This window comes from Puma concolor, chromosome B3 (genome assembly GCF_028749965.1).
Source record: "Puma concolor isolate L17-30 chromosome B3, mPumCon1.1.hap2, whole genome shotgun sequence".
Taxonomy (NCBI): Eukaryota; Metazoa; Chordata; class Mammalia; order Carnivora; family Felidae; genus Puma; species Puma concolor.
The window spans coordinates 142,086,969-142,114,226 of record NC_141672.1 but is presented as its reverse complement, the minus strand read 5'-3'; the positions used below and the strand labels follow the sequence as shown (position 1 = coordinate 142,114,226).

General features: G+C 52.1%; 1 protein-coding gene across 6 annotated transcripts in view; it reads left to right on the top strand.

Annotated features, from left to right (window-relative positions):
* The window catches only part of NTRK3 (neurotrophic receptor tyrosine kinase 3), a 400,390-nt gene that overhangs the window by 54,321 nt on the left and 318,811 nt on the right, over positions 1-27,258 (top strand). For all 6 annotated transcript variants that reach the window (XM_086711501.1, XM_086711502.1, XM_086711506.1 and 3 more), the window contains 2 exons: positions 20,803-20,877; positions 22,252-22,323. In XM_086711501.1, the coding sequence (XP_086567627.1) occupies positions 20,803-20,877; positions 22,252-22,323 (147 nt within the window). The remainder of the gene's footprint in view (positions 1-20,802; positions 20,878-22,251; positions 22,324-27,258) is intronic.

Genomic DNA, 27,258 nt, shown 5'->3' with positions numbered 1-27,258 from the left:
ATTCTGTGTCTCCCTCTCTCTCTGCCCCTCCCTTGCTCATGCTCTCTCTCACTCTCATTCTCAAAGATAAATAAAAAACATTAAAAAAAATTTTTTTTAAATAAAAAGAAATTCTTGATTTGTAAGTGCTTATAGTTAAACCAATTAAACAGAGCTTTGATATTTACTAGAATTTGGCAAGGATTTTCATTAATTTCAATTTTAGTTTTCCTTAACTATTGAGGGAATAACATAGCAGTTTACCAGAAAATCCCTCAGCATCCTGTCAATTTGGGGAGGAGCCCATACAGGGGTGGATAGGGGGCCTCTGGAGTTGGTGGTTAAAAAATTTGCATAGGGCCTTGGAGAACAATCTCTTTTATAGTGTCCCAGTTGATTACAACTAACACATTGATTTCTGGGCCAGTGGTTTGCTGAGGGGCCCCTAGGAGAGTGTGATGTGGGAGGCCCAGGCGTCATTTTATGTGCTGGCCTTGTAGCTGCAAAGCTAATGATTTGGTGGACGTTTGTTTATGATCTTGTGTCTTTAAATTTTCATTAGCCTTTCACAATGAATTCTTTAATGAAGTTGCTTCAGACTCTTGAAGCCTTTTGGAAGCTTCTACGTACCAATTAAGATAGATATCCCATTCTGTTTGCTTGCTATGGGATCCCTGATTTCCAAGCATTCTTCTTAAGTAAAAAGATCTTGTCCAGCTGGAATGTACCAATAAGGCCATTGTAGCTCTTAGTTGCCTTTAGTAAGATTTTCCCATTTGTGTAGGTATTTATAGCATCTGAGATGACAGGTTTTAGACATAAAATAAGCAGGTGTCCCATTTTTATTATTACAGTTGACCCTGAACAATGCAGGGGTTAGTGGTGATGACCTACTTTGCAGCTATAAACCTGCATATAAGTTTTGACTTCCCCAGAACGTAACTACTAATAGTCTGTTGGTCACTGGAAGCCTTATCAATAACATAAAACATCGATGAACATGTATTTTGTGTCTGATATGTATCATATAGCGTATTTTTACAGTAAAGTAGGCTAGAGAAAAGAAAATGTTATCAGGGAAGTCAGAAGATCCTTTTACAGTACTGTACTGTACAATACCCGAGTATTAGTCAAGCCTGTGTTGCTCAAGGGTCAATTGTATTTGTTTATGATTCTCATTTTTTTAGTCTAAATTTTGGGTTTCTCGGAGTCCCATCAGTGCCTAAGGGGGATGGGCCTTGAGGTGGGGGATTGTGTGGTTTCATCATACACCTCACGATGTGGACATTTTTTGAGGTTGGCAGGTTGCCTCCTGTCAATCTGACCAGTTCCGTGACCAACTTATCCTCACAGGGGAGCCTTTGGGTTGGGTGTGGAGCGCTCTAACAGCTTTTAAAAGCTCAGCTCGTGCCCACCAGTGGTGTGGCTCTTTGGCCTCTGAGATCCCCATTAGCAATTAGCCTTTACCTCCCATGCACATTAGCAGAAGCCAGCGGTGACTGCGGAAACGAAACTGTGGACCTCAGCAGTAACCCAAGCACTAGGGTCTGGGGAAAGGATTGGACTCATGGACCTCAAAGAATGGGGATGGTGGACAGATTCCACACACACGGAGAACGGCAGCTGCTATCAGCAGTTCCCAGCGTGAAATCGGGGGAAGGATTTCAAACAAACGGGAAACTCCGGACGAAAACACCAGCAATTCCCGGTTGGAGTCTGAGGGCAGAACGCAGGGCCGGGGTTTTGAAGTTACCATGGACTGGCCAGTAGCAGGCCCCGCGTGCACCCCTGGCACTTCCTGTGGAGCCTTGGACTGGGGAGAGGTCTGAACCAGCAGACCTCAGCAAATGGGGACTGTGGCCCCGGGGCCCCACATGCTTTGGAGTTACCTACTTGCCACCGATGGTTCCCACGTGAATCTTGGGACAGAATTAAGCGCTGGGGTTTCACACTCAAAAACTTGGGAATTGGGAACTGAAAAGCCAATTAGATCAGGAGCTCCGCGTAAAGAGGGCAGAGCTCAGATACAAGAGGGAGCTGACTCCGGCCCTTGGAGATGACAAGAAAGATCGTAAACTCAGAGGGTTCCCAGGGTACCATGCTTGTGTTTCTCTTTGTGCCCCAAACCATTGAAAGTCTTCTTCAGTCCTGGCGCTGGCCCCAAATCTGTTGAATAACAGAAATTTGGCTGAGTAAATTTGAGGATCTACTTGGCTTTGATGTTCGGTGATTCATGAGTAGGGCAGCATCCCGGCTAGCAAATAGAAGGGAGCTCCGAGGAGCAGCAGGGAAGAAGGGTTTTTAAAGGCAGAGTGGAATGGAGAAAAGGAAATTACTAGCAAAAAAAAACACCGCAGTGTTTTAGGCCAGGGTAGAAGGTGTCTATCAGTGGATTGCTTCCTAATGCTGACCAGGAAGCTCCAGGTTGTCTGGTTAAAAGTCCTATGTGTGGGGACCGAAAGTGCTGTTGGGTTAGACATTACATCTTGGTTTGCTGGTGGGGGGGGTTAGCACCAGTGACTCCATTTTGAGCCCGCTGTCTCCTTTTTAACACGACAAAGAGATGCAGGGACCAGGCACGGGGAGTCAGCCAGCAGCGCCACGTGGACTGGTCTGAGGGAGATCCGTGTCATGCGGGTAAATGAGGGTTTGCACTGCCTCATCCAGCCTCAGCCTGACCCTGTTTTCCTGCCAGCCATTTGCACGTTTCCTTCCTAGGGAATCAGCGATACTAGACTCTTGTCTTTACCTTTGAGGTCTCGGGCCTTGGTTGTTACAGGTTCCCACCTTTGTGCTGAAACCAGGCCCATGGGACCTGCTCAGCCTCTTGCGGACACAGGTCACCCACCGCCTGTAGTTGGTACTCACACGGCAGACGTGAATGTCTGCTCCGCAACAACCTCTTCTCTGGAAAAAGCGCTGTGCCCAGGTCGTTGTGTGGAGGTGGGCTGGACCAGTGATGGAGAGGTGGCCTCTGAGGACTTCTGGGGCAGGGACAGGTTTGGGGCCCAGCCTGTGACACCCCAAAGACGAATGTGAGCGAATCTCTTAGCAAAAAGTGCACCTTTAGTCCTGTAACTCCCCCGATGACTGTCCGCGGGAGGTTGCCGAGGGCTGGATGGCCTTCAGAAACACTGACTCACTGGGTTCTTGGAGGCTTCTGCTTTAGAGAAATGGGGCATTCTGTCTGAAGCCGCCAACTGTGATTTCAGACTGCACAAATCCGCTGGCCGGAGAGGAGATGAGTGACCGAAGGGAGAGGCAGGGAGAGAAAGCCCACGAAATGGGGGAGACAGCCAGCGGAAGTGAGGTTGGAAGAAACTGAGCAAGACTGCAGAGAAATGAGGATGGTGGTGAGGAAAAGCTCCCCGCTGCCTCCCCACCCCGGGTGAGATTAATTAGGAGAGCACCGGGAGGGCAAGAGATGAAGTCCGGGCGGAGAGTTCAGGAAGGTTTTGGGCAGCAGGAATCAACCAGGGACAAGCCATTAGAAGTGTTTGGGAATGCTAATCTGTGGACCCCTGGCCCCTCTTCGGAAGCAAATAGATTTGCAGTTCTCAGCCCTGGTGGAGTCCCTTTCCAGGAATCCAGGCTTCTTGGAAATGTGTCACCTTTTACAAAGAAAGGAGAAAGGGAACAGAGGAGAGAATATATAGAGCGCCGCTCACGATTATTGTGTAAAGCTGTCATCCACGAGAAGAGCTTGGTGTACTCTTCCAGGGCACCCCCTGTTGAGCAGACCCAGTGGGCTTCAGCGAGCAAGCAGTTTCCAGTAAGAAAAAGCCCAGCATTGTGGCCTCCCGGCCTCCTCTTCTGACGTGTTGGGACCCCAAGATAACCTGTATGCAGTGGCTTATGTCTCAAAGACCGGAACACCGTCTCCAACTCGGTGGGCTGGCCGGAGCCACCCGGGAGCGCAGATGGTGTGAATCAGGAGTGTTTTCCTTGGAGCCCATTGGCACCTTGACCCCCTCTGCTCATGTGTAGCTTCTAGAAAGGGAGAGTTTGGTGCCATACTATTTCCCCAACGGTCTGTGCTGAATACCAGCTACCGTACGATCTTAACTCTTCAGGAAATGTGCAGGCAAGTGTTGTGCCACCCTGGGCTCCACATTCCTGACTTGCACGTGGTGGGGTGGCTTGAGTGCCCCCCACTCCCCCATTAGAGCCCAGGGACCCACTGGTGGTAGGTGCAGCTGTTTAGGCATTCTGAATTTCCAGGGCCGTGCCGGTAGAGAACAGGAAGAAAGCTAGGGAAAGGTGAGCTCGGGTCTAGGGGAAATGGACCCAGCTGTGCTGGGCCCCAGGGTATAGTCAGCAACCCTATTCTAGCGTATTTTGGTGAGGAGGATATGGGATTTGAGTCCGGCTGGGGCTGGTATGGCTGACCATGACCTCTAATATGGCGGGGGGGGGGGGGGGGGGTCTAGGCAACAGTGCTATTATGAACACAAAATTGATAATTCTGTGATTCAAAGGGGGGTAGATCGGGGCACACCCAGTTTGAAATTGGTCCCATCAGTTATCAGAAGTTGGCGATGACAAAGCGTGAGCAGGATCTGGGCCTGGCCGCTGGGAGGAGGCCAACATGCGCTGTCTGGGTTGGTAGTACTCCACTGAGTGGCTAGGATTTGGGCAGGACCCCCGTCCCAGCACTGCACTGAAGTCACGTTGGTGAATCCCTCACCGTGGGTGCTGAAGGGGGGTGTGCCGCGGTGCCGTGAGAGGTCACCCTGGCACATAGTAGGTGCTTCACAAATGACTGGATGAAGTGGAGTTGCAGGACTGACCTGCTGCCGAGGGGAGGCCCCGACTGGGCAGCACAACCCAGGCTTGCGATGAGCCTGTGGGGTACAGGCGTTTTGGGTTGACAGCCATGTGGCAGGCCGGAACCACGACAGGCTTCTGGCCTTAAGTCCTTGCTCACGGTGAGAGTGGCGGGTCTGGGTGAGCTCAGCAGCCAGAGGCTCACGCTCAGCACGCAGTAATGCTGCCAGTTGACCCCCTGTTCCACCCCGACAGCCACGGGCTCTGTGTCTCTTTCTTCTCCTGGATGGTGCGAGAGGAGAGCTGCTTGGGGTGTGACCTGAAAATCCCATGTGTTCTGGCCCCAGCTCCCCTCTCCAGCTCATGGGCTTTCCCTTTCACTTAGCCCTTGGGCCCCGGCACCACTTTCCCTCCTGTGCCATTTGCTCTGGGAAGTGGGGCCCTGGCAGTCCTGCCTGCCCAACTGCGTTCCGGGGGCCGGCTGTGGGGCGCCACATTCCCAAGCCCCTCGGCTCCCTGAGGGGACTGTGCTGTTACCAGCCTGCAGAGGAGGAATGTCTGCAGAATGGAGGCCAAATGTCCAGATGTCCCCAGGTGTTGGGGTTGGAGACAGTGTCACCTTGACCTTGGGGTTTCTGGTACTTCCAGTGTGGAGAGCCAGCCTCCAGTGGGTGTGCGTCAACCTGCTCCCCTGAGAGGGCGTCCCTCGGTGTCTTTGTCGCGTTTACCTTTCTTGTCCTGCCAGGGGGACTCCCCAGACGGGGCCTTGGGCCTCTCTTTGCTGGTTGCAGGAGAGTAAATGCCTCTCTCCAGGGTGCAGCCTACAGCTCAGGAGAGGCGAGTGCCTGCTGCGTGCCTGCCAGATTTAGTGAGCGCTTTTAAGGAACCAGGTGCCCCGTGGGGGCTCTGCGGATGCGGAGATAAAAGACTGTCCCTGCCCTCAAGGGTCTCAAAGTCTCGTGGGGAGACAGGCATGTCAAAGAGTATAAGACAAGATCCCCAGTGTCCTGTGGGAAGCACAGTCTGTTTGGAGCTGATACTTGCCATCACACACCATGTAGGACCAGGAAGTTAAAACGGTGGAAGCATTTCACAGCAGCGGGGAAACAGCTGCCGTCCTGAGCCCCCTAAGCGACCACACCCAATACCCCAGACACGCGACTCTTCTGGAAACTTCTCCCCCACTCTTCTCCCCGCCCCTGCCCCTGGATCCAGGAACTAAGGATCAGCCTTAGTTCGGCCTGATCAGCCTGATCCAGCCCTTTGGCCAGAGTCCATTTGGAGTTTCTGCTCTGCCAGGTGCTACTTAGGTCCAACATCAACCCTGGTTCTGTGACAGCACAGCCGAGGCATGAGGCGCTCATGCCTTAGCAAGGGGGGCCTGAAGTGGACTCTCGGAGGGAGGGGGCATCTGAGTTGAGTTGAAGGAGGAGGTCTGAGGTGCACGTGTCCGTCTGTCTGTCAGTGGCTCGGTGGTTTGTGTGCCTCTGACCCATGACATTGGACTTTGGCCGTGCCCCGCCCCCTGGACTGCTCTTGCCTCCCACAGGACAGAACCCACCTGGTTCCAGTGTTAAGGAGGAGCTGCCGAGAGTCGCTCAGGATTCAGGAGCACGGAGCGAGCACAGGGCAGGAGGAGGGACCGAAGTAAAGAGAATGCGGCGGATTCCGTGGTCAAGGAGTTGACGCTTTCCTGAGGGAAGACAGGCACGTGATGCCTGGACACGGAAGTGACAGGGTCACATTCATACACCAGCGGCCACACAGGAGTAATTCCCCAGTAACTGGAGGGTGAGGCCGGTGGTGGCTGACGGCAGCTGGGTGAGGGTGGTTTGAAGAGAGCTTGTGGAGGGAGGAAGACGCGATGTCAGGACCCAGAATATGGGGCTCCACCAAGCCCTGGCGCCCAGGGGCCGGCAGGGAGAGGCGGTGGCTCCGAGGAAGCCAGAGGGAACCGGCCCTGGCAGCGAGGGCTTCGCTTGGCTGTCTTGTGAAGAGGAAGCCGTGGGGAGCGGGCAGGAGGAGGGTCTCCCGCTGCAGCCGCGTCACAGCCTCGGCCACTGCGGCCACAAGCGGGATCACTCTCCTGGCCAGGCAGGCCCCGGTGCGTGACCTCAGTCCCTGCACAATCCAGCGATTGCTTCAAAGGAAGAAACTCACTTCTTGCCCCCGTACCGACCAGTTTTCCAGATCTCTGCAGACACCCAAGTGGGTGTCCTCCAATTCAGTTGGTCGTGATGCCATGTGCCGTGAGTTAGTGTCAGTCCCCGCGGTTAAGGGCTCAGTCCTGCAAGACCGCACCACCCCTCTACTTAAGATGCCAGTTGCAAGGCCAGATGGCCACCTGCGCTTCTGACCAACGAGCTAGAGGTCGAAGGTTCCCAGGACACACTCCTTGGATTCAGTAATTTGCTTAGAACGGCTCACAGAACTTGGGAAAACCATGTATTTGCTAGATGACCAGTTTGTTATAAAAGGATACAAGTCAGGAGCAGCTAGATGGAAGGGATACATGGGACAAGGGATGGGGGAGGGGCACGGGGCTCTTCCGTGCCCGTGCCCTTCCCGGGTGCACTGACCACCCCTTCTCTCTGCCCCGCCCCCTGCATCCCCTGCATACTTCCCTGTGTTCACTAACTGGAAGTTCCCTGAATCCCGTTGTTGGGGATTTGTATGGAGGCTTCTTTATGTGGGCATACTTGATTAGATCATGGCCATCGGTGAGGAAGTCAGCCTCCAGTCAGGTGGGGCTGACAGTTCTAACCCTGAGATTACAAGCTTGGCTCCCCTGGCTCCCCGCCCCCAGCCTGAGGCTGTTCAGGAGCCCCTAGCTACCGGTAGTCTTATTAGTAGACAACAAGACACTTACCACTTTGGAAATTCCGAGGGTTTTAGAAGCTGTGTGCTAGGAAATGAGAGCAGAGACCAAATATATTTCTTACTATGTCACACTGATTGTGTTTTTGGAGGGGAAATAAACATACTTTAAGCTCTAGGGTGTTCAGACAATGTGCTAGGTCTTTTATAAGCACTATGTAAAAAAATTTTTTTTAAATGTTTATTTATCACTGAGAGAGAAGAGAGACAGAGAGAGGGAGAGAGAGGTGGGGAGGGACAGAGAGAGAGAGGGAGACACAGAATCCGAAGCAAGCCCCAGGCTCTGAGCTGTCAGCCCAGAGCCTGACGTGGGGCTTGAACTCACAAACAGTGAGATCATGACCTGAGCTGAAGTCGGACGCCAACCGACTGAGCCACCCGGCCCCCCCCCCCCCCACCCCCACCGTACAAGCACTGTTTTAATTCGTCTTTTGATGCTTCCATGAAACTGGCATCAGGATCATCTCTAGTTTATAGATGAAGAAACTGAGGCTGTGGGAGATTACCCAGCAGGTCAGTGGCAGTCTGGAGATCCAGAGCCCCTTATTTTTTGCTACACCAAATTCCTTCCAAAAGTTGAGGGAGGAGCTAGGGAGGTGGGGGTGTGACGGAGCTTAACAGGCTGGCTCTCTGTTGATGGGATCGCACCTCCCTGACACAGCTTGGCTTTTTGCCTTCTACGACAGAGGGATGAGGGAAGCAAGAGTCCCAAAAGCCACTCGTGTGGGTCCCACTAGCAAGTCCCCTTTGTTCTCTGCTCCGGTCTGGATTTGAGCCTCAGGGAAGCATTTCAACAGGGTGAAGGATTGGACACAGGGGGTAGTGGAGAAGTGGTTTCTGTTCTCAAAGGGTCTGTGGCTCTTCATAAAACCTCTTCCTCCTCAGTGACAGGCTTCTCTGCAGTGTTGAGGCTTCCTAAAGGAAGTTTTAATTTGGTACGAGAGGCATCGGTTAGCCCCGAGCCTATGAAAGACACGGTCAACCCTGAAACAGGTTAGAGCTCACAGGCTGGAAACTGAAAAGTTTCCTTCTGGGTGTGAGACTCTCTCAGATATGGGCTGTGGAGATTAAAAGAAAAAAAGGGAAGTTAATTACTAGGGATATCATGGAGGAGGGATTGGCGGGTCTTGACTCTAAGAGAGAGTGAGAGCTAGAAAGAGATGTCAGAACGCATCTTGGACAGACGTGGTTAATAGATGCTACTTGCATGGCCCTTCTCTGTGTATTAGGCCATGGCAGACATCACTAATCGATCACAGCTCTTTCCTGCTTACCCCCAGATTCCTTCTAAAAGCGGCCATCTGTGTGAGCTGTTGCCAGCCCACCGGTGCTGCACATCGTTTGAAATGTGCTCACCAGCTCCGCTGTAATGTTTCAAGTCAGGAGGACTCAGCAGAGGTCGTTTGGGAGAATCCAGGAGGTTGAGAATGAGCTGTTCTGTCTATGCTGCTCTTGGGAGTCCAGGGGAATAGGTATTGTGGGAACAGGAACTACAGGACAGGGGGGGCGAGGTTGGGTGTCAGGGGTAAAGCCGAACTGGAAATAATCTCTAATTAGGCAGTAATTGAAGTCATTCGAATAGAGAGATGCCTTCCAAGAGAGGGAGGATATGGGGAGAGGAACAGACGGCTTGTGGCCAGAGGGAAGGAAACTGCTTGCGATGCTGAAGCAAGGCAAGAGGAAAATTAACAAGAGGAAAAGCGGAATTTCCTTCCCTGAGTGAGGAGGACCATCTCTGCAGCCCCCTAAGTGGAAACCTCTGGAACCCTTAAGGAACTCCAGGGCTGGTCTGCGTCCAGATCACAAGGGCTGATGCTGTTAATGCGTTCTTTTTAGGTCTCAGTTGTAAGCCGGCGTTTCTTCCAGTGCCCATGTCTTTCAAGGTGCCTCCCCCTTCCCGCAGCCTCCCACTGCACATGCCTCTTCCAGGCCTGGCCCAGCCCACCCTTCCTCCTCCACCCTGCACCTCCTCCCTTCTTCTCCGTGGCTTGCTCATGTCCCGGCGCGCTGTGCTAGGCACCGCCAGTGCGATCTTGTCTTCCTGATGGTTACCTTGACTAATCACTCTGACACCCTCAGGTTGCGGAGATCATAATTCCTTCAAAGTCAAGGACTCCCTTCTCTCCCAGGGACCCGGAATTACCGTCTAACAATCAAAATGCCCCGGGCCTTGGAGCGACGTTTCCGCATTAACTCGGAGGCAGAGTTGCAGTAAGGAAATCTGCCCTTTTAATAGGGGAAAATATTGCCCTCATAAGTCTTTATGCAGTGCACTTGAGCTCAGTGTTCACTTACCAATTCGCCTTTATAACTTCCATATTGAGTGAATTAAGTCCTCCATGTGGGTAGTTATTAAAGAAGTGATAAGTGCTTTATAATTCAGTAAAGGGTGGCCTGGCCATTTCATATTTTCCTAAGGAAATTGGCCACCCGAAGGGCAGCACTTTCAGGACCCCTGGGGCCGGCTGATTTTAGGCATAAAGCTTGCACTATTGGATTACTTTCAAGCCAGCTGCTCTGGTCTGGACCAAACTCTACTTCTTGCTCAGACTTTTCTTCTCCAAGGCCCGTTGGGGAGAAAGGGTCAAAGTCAATGCGTCTCTCCCCGCCTTGGGCTGTTTCTACGATTCATCAAAGACCTCTTCCTTCTCTTCTGCTTCAAAGCTGAGATGTCTAGTGAGGGCTGGAGGTTTTATGATCAGCGTGGTTTGACTTTTCATCTGTAGACAAGAGGAGAACATCTACTAGAGTCCACGGGGTTCTGACCTCCCCACTTTCTACCCCCCAGCCCCATGGGTACAGCTTGTTCTTTATACCTCAGCCTCTTCAAATGGTTGGGGAAAATACGAGTCCTGTCCAGACGTCGGCAACCGTAGGGTTTTCATGACTTGGCTGCAAGGTCCTCAGGTTGCAAGGAAGGACAATCGTTTATTAATTTGTTCATTCGAATTTTCTGCCACGTACAGGGATCTAGTTGTGAATACAACAGTGACCAAGATAGACAGGTTGCCTCCCCTCATGGAACCTGCATTTTGTTAGTAAAGAGACACAGTAAACAAGTCAACACATATGTGGGGTAATTACAGATTTTGCCGGGTGATCTAAAGGAAATAGCATTTCTCAACCTTGGCACTGTTACCATTTTGGACTGGAATCATTTCTTTGTTCTGAGGGGGCTGTCCTGTGTCGTAGGATATTTAGTCACATCTTTGGCCTCTACCTGCGGGACCTTCCCAGTCGTGACCATCAAAAATGTCCCCAGTCATTGCCAGATGTCCTCTGGGGAAGAGAATCCGCCCCTGGCTTGAGAACAAGTGATCTAGAGGAAGGTTATAGAGAACGACTTTGGCTAGGTTGGTTAGGGAATGCCTCTCTGAGGAGATGACATTTACGGAGATTTTAATTACTTTTAAGGGTGAAGCCAAGTGCAAGGGCCCTGAGAGGAGGGGAGAGCTTGGTGTTTTGGAGAACAGAAAGGAGACCAGTGAGACTAAAGCCGAGTGAACAGGGTTGGGTTGAGCCGAGGAAGGAGATGCCTGAGCCAGACACATGGGGCCTTGCTGGCTGTGGTGGAGTCTGGATTTCATCCCAAGTGTGGGAGGAGCCACTGGAGGTCCGTTTTTGGAGGGTGGGTACAGTGGGGGAGGGCGACGTGATCAGATTTATGTTCCAAGAAGCTCATTCAAGCTTCTGAGTGAAGGACAGATTTTTAGGCCAGAATAGAAACAGTGGCCCTGTCTTGGAGACAGTGGCCTTTGGGAGAGGTGATGATGGCCTGGGCTCAGGTGAGGTGGTGGGAGACGGATGGAGCTGATGTCTCTCGTGGAGGTGGACTTGCTCAGGTGCAGATAATGCAGGAGGGGCAGGATCACTCACTGATGAAGTTTGGCTTAGACACCTGAGTGATGCCACGGCCGTTTATTGGGACGGAGAGGCCCAAGCGGGAGGAAAGCAAGGGCCGATGTCGGACCTACTGATGTATCAGGAAAGAGCCTGGGGAAGTGTGACCAGAGACATGCATTTGGGCGCTCTCAGTGCATAGATGGTGTTCAGAGCCAGCACGTGGGCGAGATCACCATGGCATGGTGGGGCGAAGGGGGCCCCTGGGGCAAGACCTGGGAGACGCCAACATTTAGGGATCAGAGAAGGAATATGGGCCCTGCAGAGGACACTAGGAAGAAGTAGCCAGGGGAGGAGAAAGAAACTCAGGAGAGAGGAGAGTCAAGGAATCCGTAGAGAACAGAATGTTTCAAGAAAGAAAGAGTGGTTATTAACAGGGTAACATGCCCCTGAGAGATTGGGTAACCAGACAGCAGAGAAGAGTCTGCTGAATTTGCCAGCATGGAAATCACTGGTGACCTTGGCAGCGCAGTTTCAGTAGAGTGGCGGGGGCAGAAGACTAATTGGGATGGAGAATCCAGGGGAGGTGAGGAGGGAAGTGGTTCCTCCCACTCCTGTGGGAGTAGACAGATCCTCTGAAAATATTGGCTGTAAAGAGATGTAATGACATGGGTTCGTAACTGGAGGAGGACATGGAGTGAAGGAGATTTTCCTTTGAAATGGGCTCTCCTAGAACATGTTTGTATGCTGATGGAAAAATCTAGTAGAGAGAAAGTGAGGGTACAGAGAAGAGAGGGAGAGACAAGGAGAATGAGTCCTTGAGAAGGTGAGAGGGGTTGAGGGCAGGGGAAGGTCTATGTGGGGAGCTGATGGAGCATTGAGTACATTGTTGATCATTTTGTGGGCTCCCTAATGCATGCATGCATTCATTCACCATTCATTCATTCATTCATTCCTTCCCTCGGTTGTCACTGGAGACATATACTTCTGGTTGGTACCCTCGGAAAACTGATCTGGTGAAAGTCAAAGTCATGTAGGAAGGGGAAAGATGGAAAAGATGTGCCAAGGTGCCAAAAGCCCACCTCATCTCCTCCTGTGTTTGGCGAGAGGGGGCCCTGCCCACTTCAAGTCCCTCTCCTGACACTGATCGTGAGCAACAGACCTGAGATCTGGTCCAGGGGCCTCCAGAGACCATTTCTGGGCCCTGTAGTGATTCTCTAGGATGCCAACTGGGATGTTGAATGGTGTGCCGTGGGCCACATCCCTGTTCAGAGATCAAGTTCAAGGTGCCTGTGGGGTCCGACCTGTGGGCTCCAGGATGCTCAAGGGGTCCAGAGTGGGGACTGTGTGGGTGCTGATTATGGCAGGCCCCAGGCACGAGGTGGCTGCTGGGCACCAACCTGGATGGCTTCCCAAGTATGTACTTTCCCGGGGGTACCTGCCCTTATTTGAAATTCTGGAGGTGAGTGAGTGGTGAGTAAGACAGATACGATCCCTGTTCTCATGCGCCGTAGTTCTAGCCTATAGACAACTGACGACAGCCACATAATCAAATAATCAAATAAGACAATTACAGATGGTTATTAAGGGCTGTGAAGGACATGAACAGGGGCTTGTGTCAGAGAGCAGCTGGCGGGGAAAAGGAGGGGGTGAGCTCACATAGGGGTCAGAGCAGGCGTCTCTGAGAAGGTGACCTTTGCAGGGAGCCCTGAGGGATTAGAAGGAACCGCAACGAGTGTTTCATGGAAGTTCTGGCTGGGAATAAGTCTGGTGTGTTTAAATACAGGCAGGAGAGGGTGGCAGGGGCCCAGAAAACAAGGAGAAGGTGTTAGGGGAAGGGACCATAGAAGTGGCCAGCGACCAGTGGCCAGCTCATGCAGGGCCTCGGGGCCATGGCACAGTGTTCCGATCTTGTTGTAAGAGCCAAAGAAAGCGGTTGGAGGGTTTGGATCGGGGGAGAGTGTGACTGTGCAGGGGTAGAGACTGGTCAGGGGGAAGAGTGACATCAGGGAGGCCAGTTAGGAGGCAGTGTCTGTTTGCAGCTTAGAGGTGGGGCTCCACGTGTGCCGATGTGTGGGCATCCTGGGGTCTCCAGCCTGCACCCACCTGCCTGCCCAGCCGGCAGCAGTTAGACTGGGGAGAGGCCGGCCAGTCTGGTCACAGGCGAGGCAGGGGGTGGGGGGGCAACCAGGACAGCTTAGATTCCCCAGTGAACCAGCCAAGTGCCAGATGAGAGGCCTTTTCGTAGCCAGGGTAGCAGAGGGTGTGTGCCCTTGTCCTTTTCCCCGTTAGCAGACGCAGCATCTCCGCACCTGAAGAGCACAGGTGTGTGCACAAACGTTCCCTGTTCCTGGCAGGAGCCTTGGAGTTGATCAGGAAGCCGACACAGATGCTGTCGTTTCCCATCTGTTCCCGGCACGGTCTGAATGTTCCTTTCTGTAGTCCCGGGGGTCCCAGATGCTGGGCTGGTTCACCGTGGTCCTTGGCGTGCAGCTGCTCGGAGAGCTGGTGCGCTAATGGGCTGGCATGCTGGGGTTGCCAGCCCAAGAAAGCTCTCTAGGCTCTCAGGCCCAGCTCCCCAGGCATCTTGTACCCGCCCCCGCCCCCCCCCCCCCCCCAACCCCGACAGCTGTCAAGGGAGACAGAGCCTGGTGACTTGGCTGGTGTGATCCAGTGCGGCTCTCCCCAGCCCTCTTGGTTCCTCAGTGCCATAGAGCTCTTGCTCCAGACGGTTTGTTTATGATGCTAAGCATATCAGATAATTGAAAGCTAATGCTTCTGTCTGGATCACTAGACATAATATGCCTGGATAACAAATCAATTTCCTTATTGCCCTACAAGGCTTCGGAGTCAAATGCGCGGCACATTCGTTGTGATTGTGCATGCGTGCGTGCGTGCGGACGTACGTACTCGTGCCTGTGCGTGCGTGTGCTCTGGTGCTGATTTGTTAAGGAATGGAATCCCAGGCTGGCTTCCCCTAGGTACTCCGCTCCGTACTTCATTTCAGGCCCGCATCCTGGAGTCAGGGATCAGAGAAGGGGGTGGGGGCCTCAGGTCTGACCCGGACGTCCGGCGAGAAGGGACAGGTGTGCACAGCCTTGTTCGCTGAAGCTTTTAGGGTCTGTGTTGGAGGAGTGGAATACTCGGATACAGGAACATCTGAGAAATGCCTGTTTCAGCTGCCGCCTGCCAGGATACACCTTCCAGAGCGGATATACGGAACATGATATTAGTGTGTCCACTTAGGTGTCCCCAGGAAAATGTCAATCGACTACACCTCTAAGAATGCTTCACTTACCTGTTTGCCTTAATTATCCAGAAAGGAGATTAGGAACAAAGAAAATAGGGACAAACATCTACCTATTCATGTGTGTGTACACACGCATATGCACATGTGTGTTTATTTTTTTTATATTTTCTTAGATTTTTTTTTTTACAGCTCAAGCATTTAATTTTCCAAATCAGGAAACTTTGTTTCTCAATGTGTTCAGGAGAATTAGATTTTTTTTTTTTTAACGTTTACTTGTTTTTGAGAGAGAGGGAGACAGAGTACGAGCAGGGGAGGGCAGAAAGAGAGGGAGACACAGAATCCAAAGCAGACTCCAGGCTCTGAGCTGACAGCTCAGAGCCCGACCTGGGGCTCGAACCCACGGACTGTGAGATCACGACCTGAGCCGAAGTTGGACGCTTTACCGACTGAGCCACCCAGGTGCCCCTATTCTCTTAGATCTTTACACAGATTCTATTTACTTTTACTTATGTGGTTCCAACAGTAGTGATGGAATCAGCTGTTAATCACTCAGATGCTATGCGTCAACACTGAACTGGGGACTAAGACATTTGCCTCATCTAATTCTCACACCAACCAGATTTCCTGTGAGGACACTGAGGACCGGAGAGCCTTGAGTAAGTGGCCCAGGGGCATCCATCTTCCAAGTGGCAGAGCTGGGTGTTGGCTCCTGGTCACCCTGCCTCCAGGGTGCCCACCGCTCAACCTCTGTGCTCCAAGGGGCTGCGGAGCAGATCGGTCGCAGTGCGTTTCAGGGGAGGAAAGGCCAACACCTCGGGGAGGTGTCTAAGGGGTGATGGCCCATGGCCGGATAGCAAAGAAAGAGCCAGAAAGCTGCTGCAAATGGATACAATCACCATTAAGACTTAGGAATCATGTCCGGGTAGGGCCATTTGGGTAGAGGTGTAAATTCTGCATGCTTCAGGAACCTCTGAAGGTGTCACTGTGTTATAGCTCAGCAGACTAGTTAGCTTGGTCATGATGATCCCAGATCATCAAGAAAATGTAAGTCATGTTCTGTCTCCTCTGCTTAAAAAGTCAAGGAGGTGTGTAATGCATTTTCGGGCAAAAAGAAACATCTAGCAAGGAGGTTGAACATGCAGAGGTTTTGCATTTAAATTTAGTTGTCCGGAAAATTTGGTTATGAAGAACAGATCATTAATAGCAGTGAGAAATCCCAGTGCAAATAACAGCGGTCTTAGTGCAAGGGAGGAGAGAGAGAAGATTGCAGAAATGAGGTAATACCGGCCTGCCATGTGTAGAGGAAGGAAGGATGCTGTCTTGTGCCACCAGCTAATCCCTTGTCTTGCCCAACGTCCAGGTGATGAGGAGAGTTCTGTCAGGCCTGTCTTGGCCTTTGCATGAACTTCAGTCCCGTCATGATGGAAGGGGGGTAGATGTGTCCGTGTTCTAGAGTTTTCTATGTATAGTACTTAAATATTGGAATTCTAAACAACTCTTAAACATATCCACATGACATGTTTTTAATTAAAATATGGACCACACAGTCTGTACCATCTAATTTTTATGTGCCTGGAGATTGCCAATTCATTTCCATATTGGCTCAAGCCAAACAGAAGGAAGAAAAAAAAAAAAAGCTATGGTACAAAAAGCACAGTCAGATTTATTCTAGCACAAAGGCTTTTTATATTTTCTGTGGATATCTTAATTAATATTTCGCTTGTGCCCTAGTTCATCCCCAGAATGGGTGTGAAGCAGCTGTCTGATTTCAGGACTGCATGCTGTTGTTGTGAATTGCTGGGGGTGACTTCATTTCTGATAGTTTTTCTTCTACTCCTGAAGAGGCCACGCACACGCCCAACCCCAGTCCACCGGACAGCAGCGTGTTCTTTGACCACAGAGGCTCACCTAGACCTCGCTGAGGTTTTCCAAGCTGCTCCCCTAAGCCTGGCTCTGGCTTGGTTGCTCAACATTATCGTGAATGAAGCCTCACTTCCTCCCTTCTCTCTGGAAGAGTGTTGCACATTTGCTCTTGGCGAAGCGTTGGGATTCTGGGGTGTCCAGGGAGGGCGGTGGCCCGAGAGGAGGGACAGGGCCCCGAGCTGATTCTCAGGCTGGAGCACTCCCATTTCCATGCAGGACTAAGCCATGCAGAAGAGGAACTCTCACTGATGGAGAAAGCTCTTGGCTGGTGGGTTCCAGGCTGAGCCGGACAAGAGGAGACCGTTATTGCTTCTGGGATGTGTAACTGCCCCTGGTCCAGTGTGCCAAAGAGTCCCTTATTTCCTCAAGTAATGCCCTTGACTTGATGGGGTCTGGGAGCCATGGCTTTTGATTTTCTCCTCTCACCTGGACCCAGGGACCTAGAGGCAAGCTTTCTGGTTTTGGCCTGGGGCCCCTTAGTATTTGCTGCAAAGCAGCCATTATCAAAGTTGTTGCTGTTTTAAGCTGTGGAATGCATTCTTCAATGGTGATCTCAAGACAGAAGCCTTTATAATGAAGCAGGGCTTCCCAATATGGACATTTAGAGCCAATAATTCTTTGTTGTCCTGAGTGTTTGTGGAACATTTAGGAGCATGTCTGGCCCCTGCCCACTAGATGCTGGCATCATTCCCTGCCCGCCCCCCCCAAGTCATGACTGACAGAAATGTCTGCAGACGTTGCCAAATATTCCTTGGGGGTGGGGGGCAGAATCACTTCCTGCTGAGAGCAACGGTATAAAAAGACTCCCCTGGAGGTAATTTAGTCAGGACGGGAGCCTAGAGTCCACCATCTTGCCTCCTTTCTGCCCCCACCCCTCGCTGCTTATGATGGAAGCACACAGATTGAGCACAAGGCTACAGGTCTTTTCAGGGCCAGCCACCACCCTATACTCTGTGCTGGAGCGGACAAGCACTGAGTCTCGTAGTCCCACTGACTCGTGTTCCCGGCAGGGCTCGGAGTTCTTCCCACGGTGAGGTGGGCTCCTGGGATGCCTCCGTAGGGATTGGCTGGCACAGCGGGGGGCCCTGGAACACAGTGACCGGTGACTGCCCTGCACAGGTTCAAGTGCCTCACTTTCCTTTAAAAAATGATCATTATGGATAGTTTTTCAAGCGGTAAAATAAGTGCTCAGGGAAGACATCCTGGAAGCCCAGAAAACCACAATAAAAGAAGCCACATATAATCAATCGTACTAGGCCCAGGTCACTACTATTTACCACGAACAAAAGCAAACCAAATTTGCTCTATTTATCCATTTGTTATTTTAATTGTATTTTTATTTGTATATTTTTATTTATTTTATTTTTAGAGCCTGCCTTTTCCACTCAAACTTTTAACACGTGGCAGCCGGCATAGTTACCGTAACTGACCACCCCCCCCCCCCCCCCCCCCACCCGCCGGGGGCTGGTTCCCAGCGGTGAGTCATAGCAGAACTTGGCAGGTGCCCGGCCCATGTCATGCACAAATGTCAGGCTGCACCTTTGCCGCCCCCGCGTCCCTCGGAACCTGCTCCGAGCTGCCGGCTGTGCATTCCCTGAACCTGTTCATAATTTCTGCTTGAACAGTTTTCCTGGAGGTCATAAATGACAGATTTACTGCCCCTCCATTTTTCTGCCACATGGAGTTTTTATCAATGATTGCTGAGAAGTGACAACTTCCAGCAGAACCATGATGATGCCGTTTTTAGCTTGAAAAGACTTCTCAGCTTCAGCGAAGCACAGGGTTAAAAATAACCATCCAGGCTAGCATTCCCCGAGGACTTACTGTGTGTCCCGAGCTGTCGTACGGGGCTTCTAACCTCGTCTTTTCCATCCACTTCTCGTTCTTATGCTAGAGGTATTTTATTACCCCGTTTGACAGATGAGGAAACCGAAGCTCAGACAGGTGGAGTAACCTGGACAGGGTCACATAGGCAGAGGCAGCGACGGGGCCAGGCCGTAAGTCCTGGCAGCCTGGCTCGAGGCAAGTGGATGTGGTTTTGTTGCAGCTGTGGTTTTGTTGACCTGGCTCTAGAGCCTAGACTCCTCACCACACCGTGGCGCCGTGGCTGTGAAAATGCTCTTCCCCCTTATAGGGAAACTCAGACCCAACAGAGGAAGCAGGGGCCATCGCCTCGTAACCAGGGAACCCTTTGCACCAAAGAGTACACCCATTGCACTGCCATATCTCAGTGTGTGCCTATGTCGAGGAGGGGTCAATGTGTGGCCATAAGGGTAAGTGTGGCCGTGAGGGCCAGGAAGGGCAAAGTGTTAGATTGCACTGATGATTGCCAACTCAGCCATAATAGAGACACATTTACGGATTTCTAATGTGGCCTAAGAAAAATGGTTTCGTTTATTTAAGCAGTTGATTGACAGCTGCTTGTTGGGAGCAGATCCTGGCCTGCAGCTGGGCTCCTGTGAATGAATGGTTGTCTTTAGGAACAGTGTGACCTACTTGGGAGTTTACCTGGACTGATGGTCCAGTGAACACACCTGGGGGGCACTGGCACAGGTCATTTTATTCCTTCTGGTATTCCTTTTCACCTTAAACGGAGCCAGGGTCCCTGCCCTGGCAGGACCAGACCCAGAAGACTGCCCTGGGGCCGCAAGACTTCCAGGGAGAGGACTTTGGAGTTGGAATTCGGTCCCGACCTGGCCACCTGGTCCATGTCCCCAGCAGATGCCAGTGTGTCTGGCTGCTCAGCAGGAACCCCGAGAGAATGTGGTACAAAACGGGCTCTCTGCACACCTTGTCACTGTGAGGCTTTGAAATGCTTCCAGAGGCCCTGGCCACCGCCGCCCTGCGGCCTTCCTGGCTCTGGCTCTACTTGATGGCAGACGGAAGAGCCACGGGTGGGGCGGGGCCGGGGAGGAGGTGTCTGGGGAAGGTGGCTGCCACTTTTCTGGCCTCAGTGCGCCTTGGATAGCGGTGTCGCGGGATGAGCTGAGAGGGTACTTTGACCTCAGGGGCCCTAATGCGGGGGGAGTATCAGATCCCAGGAGGGTGGGTGGGCCCCAGAGGGCCTTCCCCTGAGGCCCCTCGCAGCTCCTTGGGACAGAGAGGTGTATGAATGGTAATTTCTCGCACAGCCCTAGAGTTGGAAAGGGTCTTAATAATCAGTAGTTGGATGGCTGAGTTGGAGGATGTTTGTGTCTGGCATTTGGTCAATATCAAAAAAAAAAAGAAAAAAGAACAGGAATCAAACTTAGGACAGGCCAGCCTCCTGTGCTTACAGAACTTCCCAGTTCCTTTGCTTTGGGTTGGAGCTTATCTACTGGACGAGTTAGTGCTGGTTTATGTCTTTCGATAAAAAGCTCTGGTTAATGGTGATTTATATCTTCGATGAATAAATCGGAGAAGATGAATTAATTATTACTTAGTAAATGTAGTGTGCCTGCTCCATGCAAGCCTCCTTAAACATGAGGTCCCTTGGGAGAAAGTTCTAAGCGGAGACCTTTGTGAGGAGAGAAACTGCTGATCTAGTGTAAACCCTCTCCCTTTGCACATGAAGACAAAAGAGGCCCAGAAAGGTCATATCTCTTGCTCACGGCCACCGGTCCTTAGGTCCCAGAGGTGAAGCCGGAGCCGGGCTCCTTGGTCTCACTTCCTTTTGTGACACCGTGGCGCCTCCCTGGTCCCCAGCCTGTCCACTTTCTGGAGTTGGTTCTGCCCAGTCAAACTATTAGTGTTCTTGAACTCCAGATGTGTTAGGCTGGGGTCACCGAAACGAGGCGGTCAGTGTCTGGACCCTGGGGGACCTGACTCCGGTGTGTGCTCCTCCTGGGCTCTTCCACTCGAAAGCCATGCCCACTGTCCAGCCACTCTCCCCCTCCCCCCTTTAAAAACCGTATCATTTGTATTGTCTTTCTGGACCGCTAAGAAAATGAGCATGTCCTTAGAAGAAGGGAAACTAAGTCACGAAGCCCAACCGGGAAGCCGAGTTTCGAGTCTTTAAAAAAGGAGAGCTTTCTGGAGCTGAGAGGGGACACTAAATGTTGTCCCTGGGCCAGGTGCTCTGGGTCCCGTGACGATCTCCTCAGGCAGGTGGTGTGCATAGCCCCTCACTAGCACCTTTCCTCTGGACCCCGGCCGACCTGAACCCTGTCTTTCCTCCTCCCCCGCAGACACATAGAGAACTGGCGGGGCCTGCACACGCTCAATGCAGTGGACATGGAGCTCTACACCGGCCTCCAGAAGCTGTGAGTGTGCCTGGTCTCCATCTCAGCGGGGGCTTTGGGCTGCCTCCAGGGTTGGGTGGGGTCGCTGGGAAGTCATGGGTGGGGATGGGGGTAGGGGGATGTCAGGCTGCCCCAGGGCTGGGTGGGGTCATGGGTGGGGTGATGGGTGGGTATGGGGGGGGGGATGTCAGGCTGCCTCCTGGGCTGGGTGGGGTCACAGGTGGGGTGATGGATGGGTGTGGGGGGGGGGGATGTCAGGTTGCCTCCTGGGCTGGGTGGGGTCGCTGGGAAGTCATGGGTGGGGATGGGGGTAGGGGGATGTCAGGCTGCCCCAGGGCTGGGTGGGGTCACGGGTGGAGTGATGGGTGGGTATGGGGGGGGGGGGGATGTCAGGCTGCCTCCTGGGCTGGGTGGGGTCACTGGGAAGTCGCGGGTGGGGATGGGGGTAGGGGGATGTCAGGCTGCCCCAGGGCTGGGTGGGGTCACGGGTGGGGTGATGGGTGGGTATGGGGGGGGGGGATGTCAGGCTGCCTCCTGGGCTGGGTGGGGTCACGGGTGGGGTGATGGGTGGGTGTGTGGTGGGGGGGGATGTCAGGCTGCCTCCAGGGCTGGGTGGGGTCGCTGGGAAGTCTCGGGTGGGGATGGGGGTAGGGGGATGTCAGGCTGCCCCAGGGCTGCGTGGGGTCACTGGTGGGGTGATGGGTGGGTATGGGGGGGATGTCAGGCTGCCTCCTGGGCTGGGTGGGGTCACAGGTGGGAGGGGGGTGGGGGGTTGCGGAGGGGTGCTGGGCACTGCCAGCTCTCCTCTGCACTTTGCTCCATTGTTTCTCTTTTAGTAGAGTCAGTACCACCTACTTGGGGGATGTCCTGGCCTTCAGAGGCCACGCCCTCCCCCTCCCCCATTTCCTCTCAGCCTAGAAAGCAAGGGTGTTCTGTGGTCTCACCAGTAGCTAGGGTTTCAGGGCAGGACCTGAACCCAGGTCTCCGGACTAGTGTTCTTGCCTCAACCCTGTGGTTGACTAATGGTACCCCCCCCAAAGTGCCACATTCCCAGCCACCTCCTTCTGACTCTAGGTGTTAGTGGCTCTGGGGCACTTGGGGTTGGAGAGGGAATAGGGACAGTCACTGGACCAGATTCTTGAGGAGGAGACCGGTTGTTGTTACCTGCTTGCCGACCGCTGCGGGCACATCCGGATCCCTCTCCCGGGTCCCGGTGGGGTGTGAGTCCAGATACCATCCCCTGGGCCCCTGGTGATGCTGGCAGATGAGGAAATGCATTCAGTTCACAGGGGCGGCTGCAGGCACAGCCTTGGTGCAACCTTCTGTCAGCTCAGCTGGGAGCAGACGTCCCGGTGCTCTGTAGGCTCTGCTGACCCTGTTTTTCTCTCTCTCCAGGACCATCAAGAACTCAGGACTTCGGAGCATCCAGCCCAGAGCCTTTGCCAAGAACCCTCACTTGCGCTATATGTGAGTAGAGCTGGGACCTGGGCTGCAGGGAGCCGGAGGGGGCGCGTGGCAGGAGAGTGCTGGGCGGCGGAATTGGAGACCTGAGGTCTGGGCCTGGCCTTGTCACTGTGTGCCCTGGGCCTCCAGCTTTACCTCCTACAGTGAGGGTTTGGGATTTGAGGATCTCTAAGGTTCCTGTCAGAAGGAAAAGCCTAAACCAGGGCTTGGAGGGGGAAAGTCTCCTGACTCCCAAGTTTGTTTTTCATTTGCAATTTGATGGGAATGTAAATAAGATATTCCACTTATCTGTGATGTGAACGCTATGCTTCTGAGAGCATTTGTAGGTCCGAGTGTGTGTGTGTGTGTGTGTGTGTGTGTGTGTGTGTGTGTGTGCGCATGTGCGGCTGTGTGTTGAGGTGGGGCTGGAAAAAGAGGCAAGGCAGGGGCAGACCAAGTGTTGTGTCTGAATAGGCTCTGGGTTCCGTGGAGAAGGGCTCGGAGAATGGAGACCCCTGCATAAGAGGTCACACAGCTTTGTCTGGGACAGTTTGCGGGTCGCATGGCTCTGGGTGAGATTCTTGTCTGTGCCTCCCTCCACCCCTTCTTTCCCTCTGCCTTCCATGTCTGATGGCGGAAGGGCCTCCTCAGGGTTGGCTCTGGTTGGACCTGTGGCCACCTTGGACATCCACTGGGCACGTTCCTTAGAGGGTAGAGATTCGGCAGGAACCAGGTGGAGAGGCAGGAGTCTGCTGTATTTGGGGAGAAAATGGAGCAGTGACGTGCAGGTGAATCTTTCCTTTGGCCACAGGAGAGTTGTACTGGCTGAGGCATTTTGCATTTGATGAGAGGAGGGCAGCTGCTGGATAGGAGTGTCCTCTGAAGAGGCAGAACATCCAGAGGAAGCTCTCAGAAAGTGGCGGGAAGGGAGGAAGGGAAAAAGAAGAGACCATGGAGGATTGTGGTGGTAGGGGTGGTTCCCTTTGGAGGTCCTGGCCTCACCCTCTGTTCCTCTGTGTGCTTTCTCAAGCACATAGTAAGTAATCAGTGAATACACACACACACACACACACACACACACACACACACACACACACACACACCAGTTATGGCCACCCTTGCTTGGTGCTCACCTTTCTTTTCTCCATCTGGAACTGGCATGCTGCAAGGCCCTTGCTCAGGCCCTGACATATTAGCTGTGGGGGACGAGACCTCCTTTCCAAATGTCCCATTTAGCTGTTGCCCCTTATCCTAGTCTAGCATCTGTGGTGAGATTCTCCTCATGTGTGTTCTTTGCAGCTGGAGGCGTAGCTGGAACCAGAGGAGGGCCTTGGACCAGATGCTCCAGGTGTTTATTTTATTGGGGATTTGAATTTCAATGTAAAATATCCCAGGGGAAGAAGCTTTTGACCTCCGAGAAGTCTTTCTTTTCATGCTAACTCGTTCAAAGTTCACAAAGTTAACCGCCCATGGCAGGTCACGTGGGGACGGTGGAGGCAGGGGACCACATGTCCCCTCTGAAGGGGCAGCCAGCTGATGCTGCTGTTGCGTGGGGGTGGGGGCCTCGCGTTGCCAGACTTACTGTTTTTTCAAAAAGAGTTGGAGGTCCAGCGAAACCACTCAAGTTTTAAATGCTGGCAACTGAAGACAAAACCCCTCTACCCCACGGGCCAAACAGAACATCTCCATGCGCAGAATATGGCACATGGAGTACCAGTTTGTGGTAGTCACACTTGGGGGAGGGAAGCTGTCACCATGGGAGAGGACAGAGGCCGGGTGCTTATGCCCTAGAGACTTCTAAGGCATTGGGTTACCTGCAGCTCTCAGGAAAATTGAGGGGGCTTTGGGATCCCTCAGTTTTCTTTGGGCCCCAGAAATGGGAGCAGGGGTGCATCTCTGAAGTGCAATGTACTGGAACATTCCTTTGACTTACCCTTGAGATCCTGCAAGAAAGGTGTGACCCATGGTCTCCTTGGGGATGATCTGGGGTCTGTTGGGTGGTGGCCGTGACAGGCTTGTGGGGCTTGTAAGAGTCCCAAGGTTTGGTGGGCAGAATGGGTCTGGTTGGAGTGGTTCTGTTGATAACTGGGAGCCTGCCCGTGACCTCGGGCCCTGTTTTCTCCTGGTAGCATCGGGCAGCTTTTGCCAAAGTGCTTGCTGTTGGCAAGAAGGATGGACTACAATCAATCTACCCCCAATTTGGGCCTGGCTGTACATCAGAGGCCAGTTGGGATGCTTAGCTTGGTATGAGAGATTTAGCACCTGTCGAGAGGAAGCTACAGTGGACACTCCACAGAGGAGTGAAGGAGGTGGACTTCATCGATGGGCTTATTGGTTAACTTTTCCCACTTAATGAGGACACACCCCCGATCCCAAGTGAGTGAATTTCCCAGCAGCTTCAGGACATTTTTCTCCTGGCAAACGGGCCAGGTTTCTCTGCTCCCTTGCAGCATCTTCTATTTCTGTACTCTAAATGCAGTTACAAGTCTTGGGCCCCAGCTGAGCAATCACAAGATGATCACTTACTCCAACACTAATTGCCGAGCCCTGGCTTGGCGGCTTTTTTCTTTTTCTTTTTTTTTTTTAGGTGATGGCTGAGAAGTCTTTTCTTGTCTCCTCTGTACGGAATAAGAAGCAGGAAGTGAAATCATCACCCTCTGTACTGATGTCAAGTTATCTAAATTGTCCTGATTGGCTCTGCCCCCCCCCCCCCCCCCCTTCTAAGCTGCTGTTGCATCACTCAGGGTCTGCTTCTTCTTCAGGGCAGAAAAATGAACCAATGATGTTGAGGCCAAGTTGTGTGTCACGAAGGAGGCTGGAGAGGAGGACTCTTGTGTCCTACTTCAAGGTTTATGAGTGACTGACCACCTTTTCTTGACTGCTTCAGGTTTTTCTCTGTCCTTTATTGAGCCTGAGAAAAGGAAATTGTGATTCATCTACACCCAGGGAGAGCCTTTCTGAGACACTGGCGTGTCCTTGACCCTTAGATCCTTTTCTTAGCTCCTGGATTAAGGATTCTTAAGGATAAAGATCTTCCAAGTGGATAATTGGAATAGCTATTTGCTCATCTGTAAAATGGGCACACTTTGCGGATGGGATGTGGGGAAGATGAGGTTAAGGAGGCACACGCAGCACTTAGCGCAGTGACCAATAAATGGTCAGGGTTCAGAAACCGCAGTCGTTAATAGTGATAATAATTACTGTTACTCATGGTGGTGATAATAGAACCAAAGAGGGGGGACCAAGTGGCCTTGATGATTCTGACCGCGACTTTGTTCTGGAAAAGTCATATATCCTGCAGTGCAGTCCATCTGTCTGGAGCCTGGGATACTCCCCTCTGCAATCTCTCGTGTCTTTCTTCCTTGAATACTGATGCATGACCCCGGAAAGATTCTCTGTTCTTTCCATTTAGTCCCCCTGCTCTAGACTCCCTGAACACCCCTCTCTGATGATGTTAGTTTCAGAAAGGACCCAAACGATTCGGCTGATGAGCTTACCCTTGGTTTCCATCCGATTGGAGACCACATCCACATCCACATCCACCCGCACTAGTGAACTTGGATTATTTGCCGAGTTTCCCAGCCCCGTTTCTGCAGCTGGCTCATCTCTTCCTTTTTGGGGGTTTGTTTTCTCTGGCGTGGCTCACATCGGCCGGATCTTTGCAGTCTGGGGTCCCCATAAGCCGAATAATGTAGACGTCTGTCTCTGAACTGCACTAAAATGGTGATATTTTCTTCCATCTGTGGAGCACTTTAGAGTTCTCGAAGTGCTTTCCCACATTATCTCCTTGAACTCTCATTCCCATGCTGGCTGGGGGAGGGTGGTAGGCAGCCCAGGAGGCAGGGCTAGAGAGGGTCTCACTTGTGAGTAGAAGCTGAACTACTGTGAAGTCCTCTGATTTTCTTTCCAGGAATCTTTCCGTTATACCTCATGGGCCAGAAGGGGCAATATTTTTCACTGAAGAAATTAAAAATTTTTTTTTCTTCTTAAGGTGGTTGGAAAATAGCATAAAAAGGCTAGTGTCAGGAGAGAAGAAGGAAAGGCTAGTATTGACTGAGAACTGACCCTGTGCCAAGGACTATGCCTGGTGCTTTTTGCAAATACGACCGTGTTCCTCTTGGTAACCCTAAGTTAGGGTTCCTCTATCCCCATTTGATAGATGGGAACACTGAGGCACAGAAGTCATAACTGACTGCTCCCAAGATCACACAGTAGTTAGCGGAACAGCCAGGACCTGGACTCTGATCCCCAAGCCTCTGAAGTCCGTGTATTGTTCTACAGACCAGGCATCTTTGTGTCTCTCCCTGTGGTTCTCCAGCAAGAACTCCTTATGAGAGGGGCGGGAGTCTTTAAAGTTTTATAAGAGAGAGCTGCTGTTTCTCCTGGGGGTTTATCACCATCCATCCTCCAAGACCTCTGTTGAGAAAGTTCTGTTTGGTTTCTTTACCTATTCAGGTCAAATCCTGTAACGACAGTTATGTTACAACCTGAATATCTTTATTATAAAAGACTTCTTAGGATTAGCCTGTGGCTCCTTCATTTCCAAGAATATGCAATGTGAGATTCCAGCAAGCCAAAAGAATTTATTTAATCCCTTCGAGTTGTTGTGGTCAGGTTTCTCTGGTGTTCCGTTTCTTGCTTTTGCTCACAAAGCTCTGGATACCACATTAAGTTGTTCCTCTCTGTCGTAAGCAGACGCACGCTTGATCTTCAGCTGAGTGAGCCAGCCCTGAGCTGACCTGTGTGGGAGTGTGATGGGGCGACGAGGGGGAGAATGTCCTGATGGGAGCATGATTGTGTCAACTGTATTGTGTTCCCAAGGAGAGAAAGTCAATGGCCCTGGGCGGGTAGGAAAGAGGAATCGGCCGAGTCCCTGCCATTTCAGAACTTGACTGAGAAGGCAGTACATTTCTCTCGAGGTTATTGGGATGGAAACGTGGCGAGATTGATTCATTATGT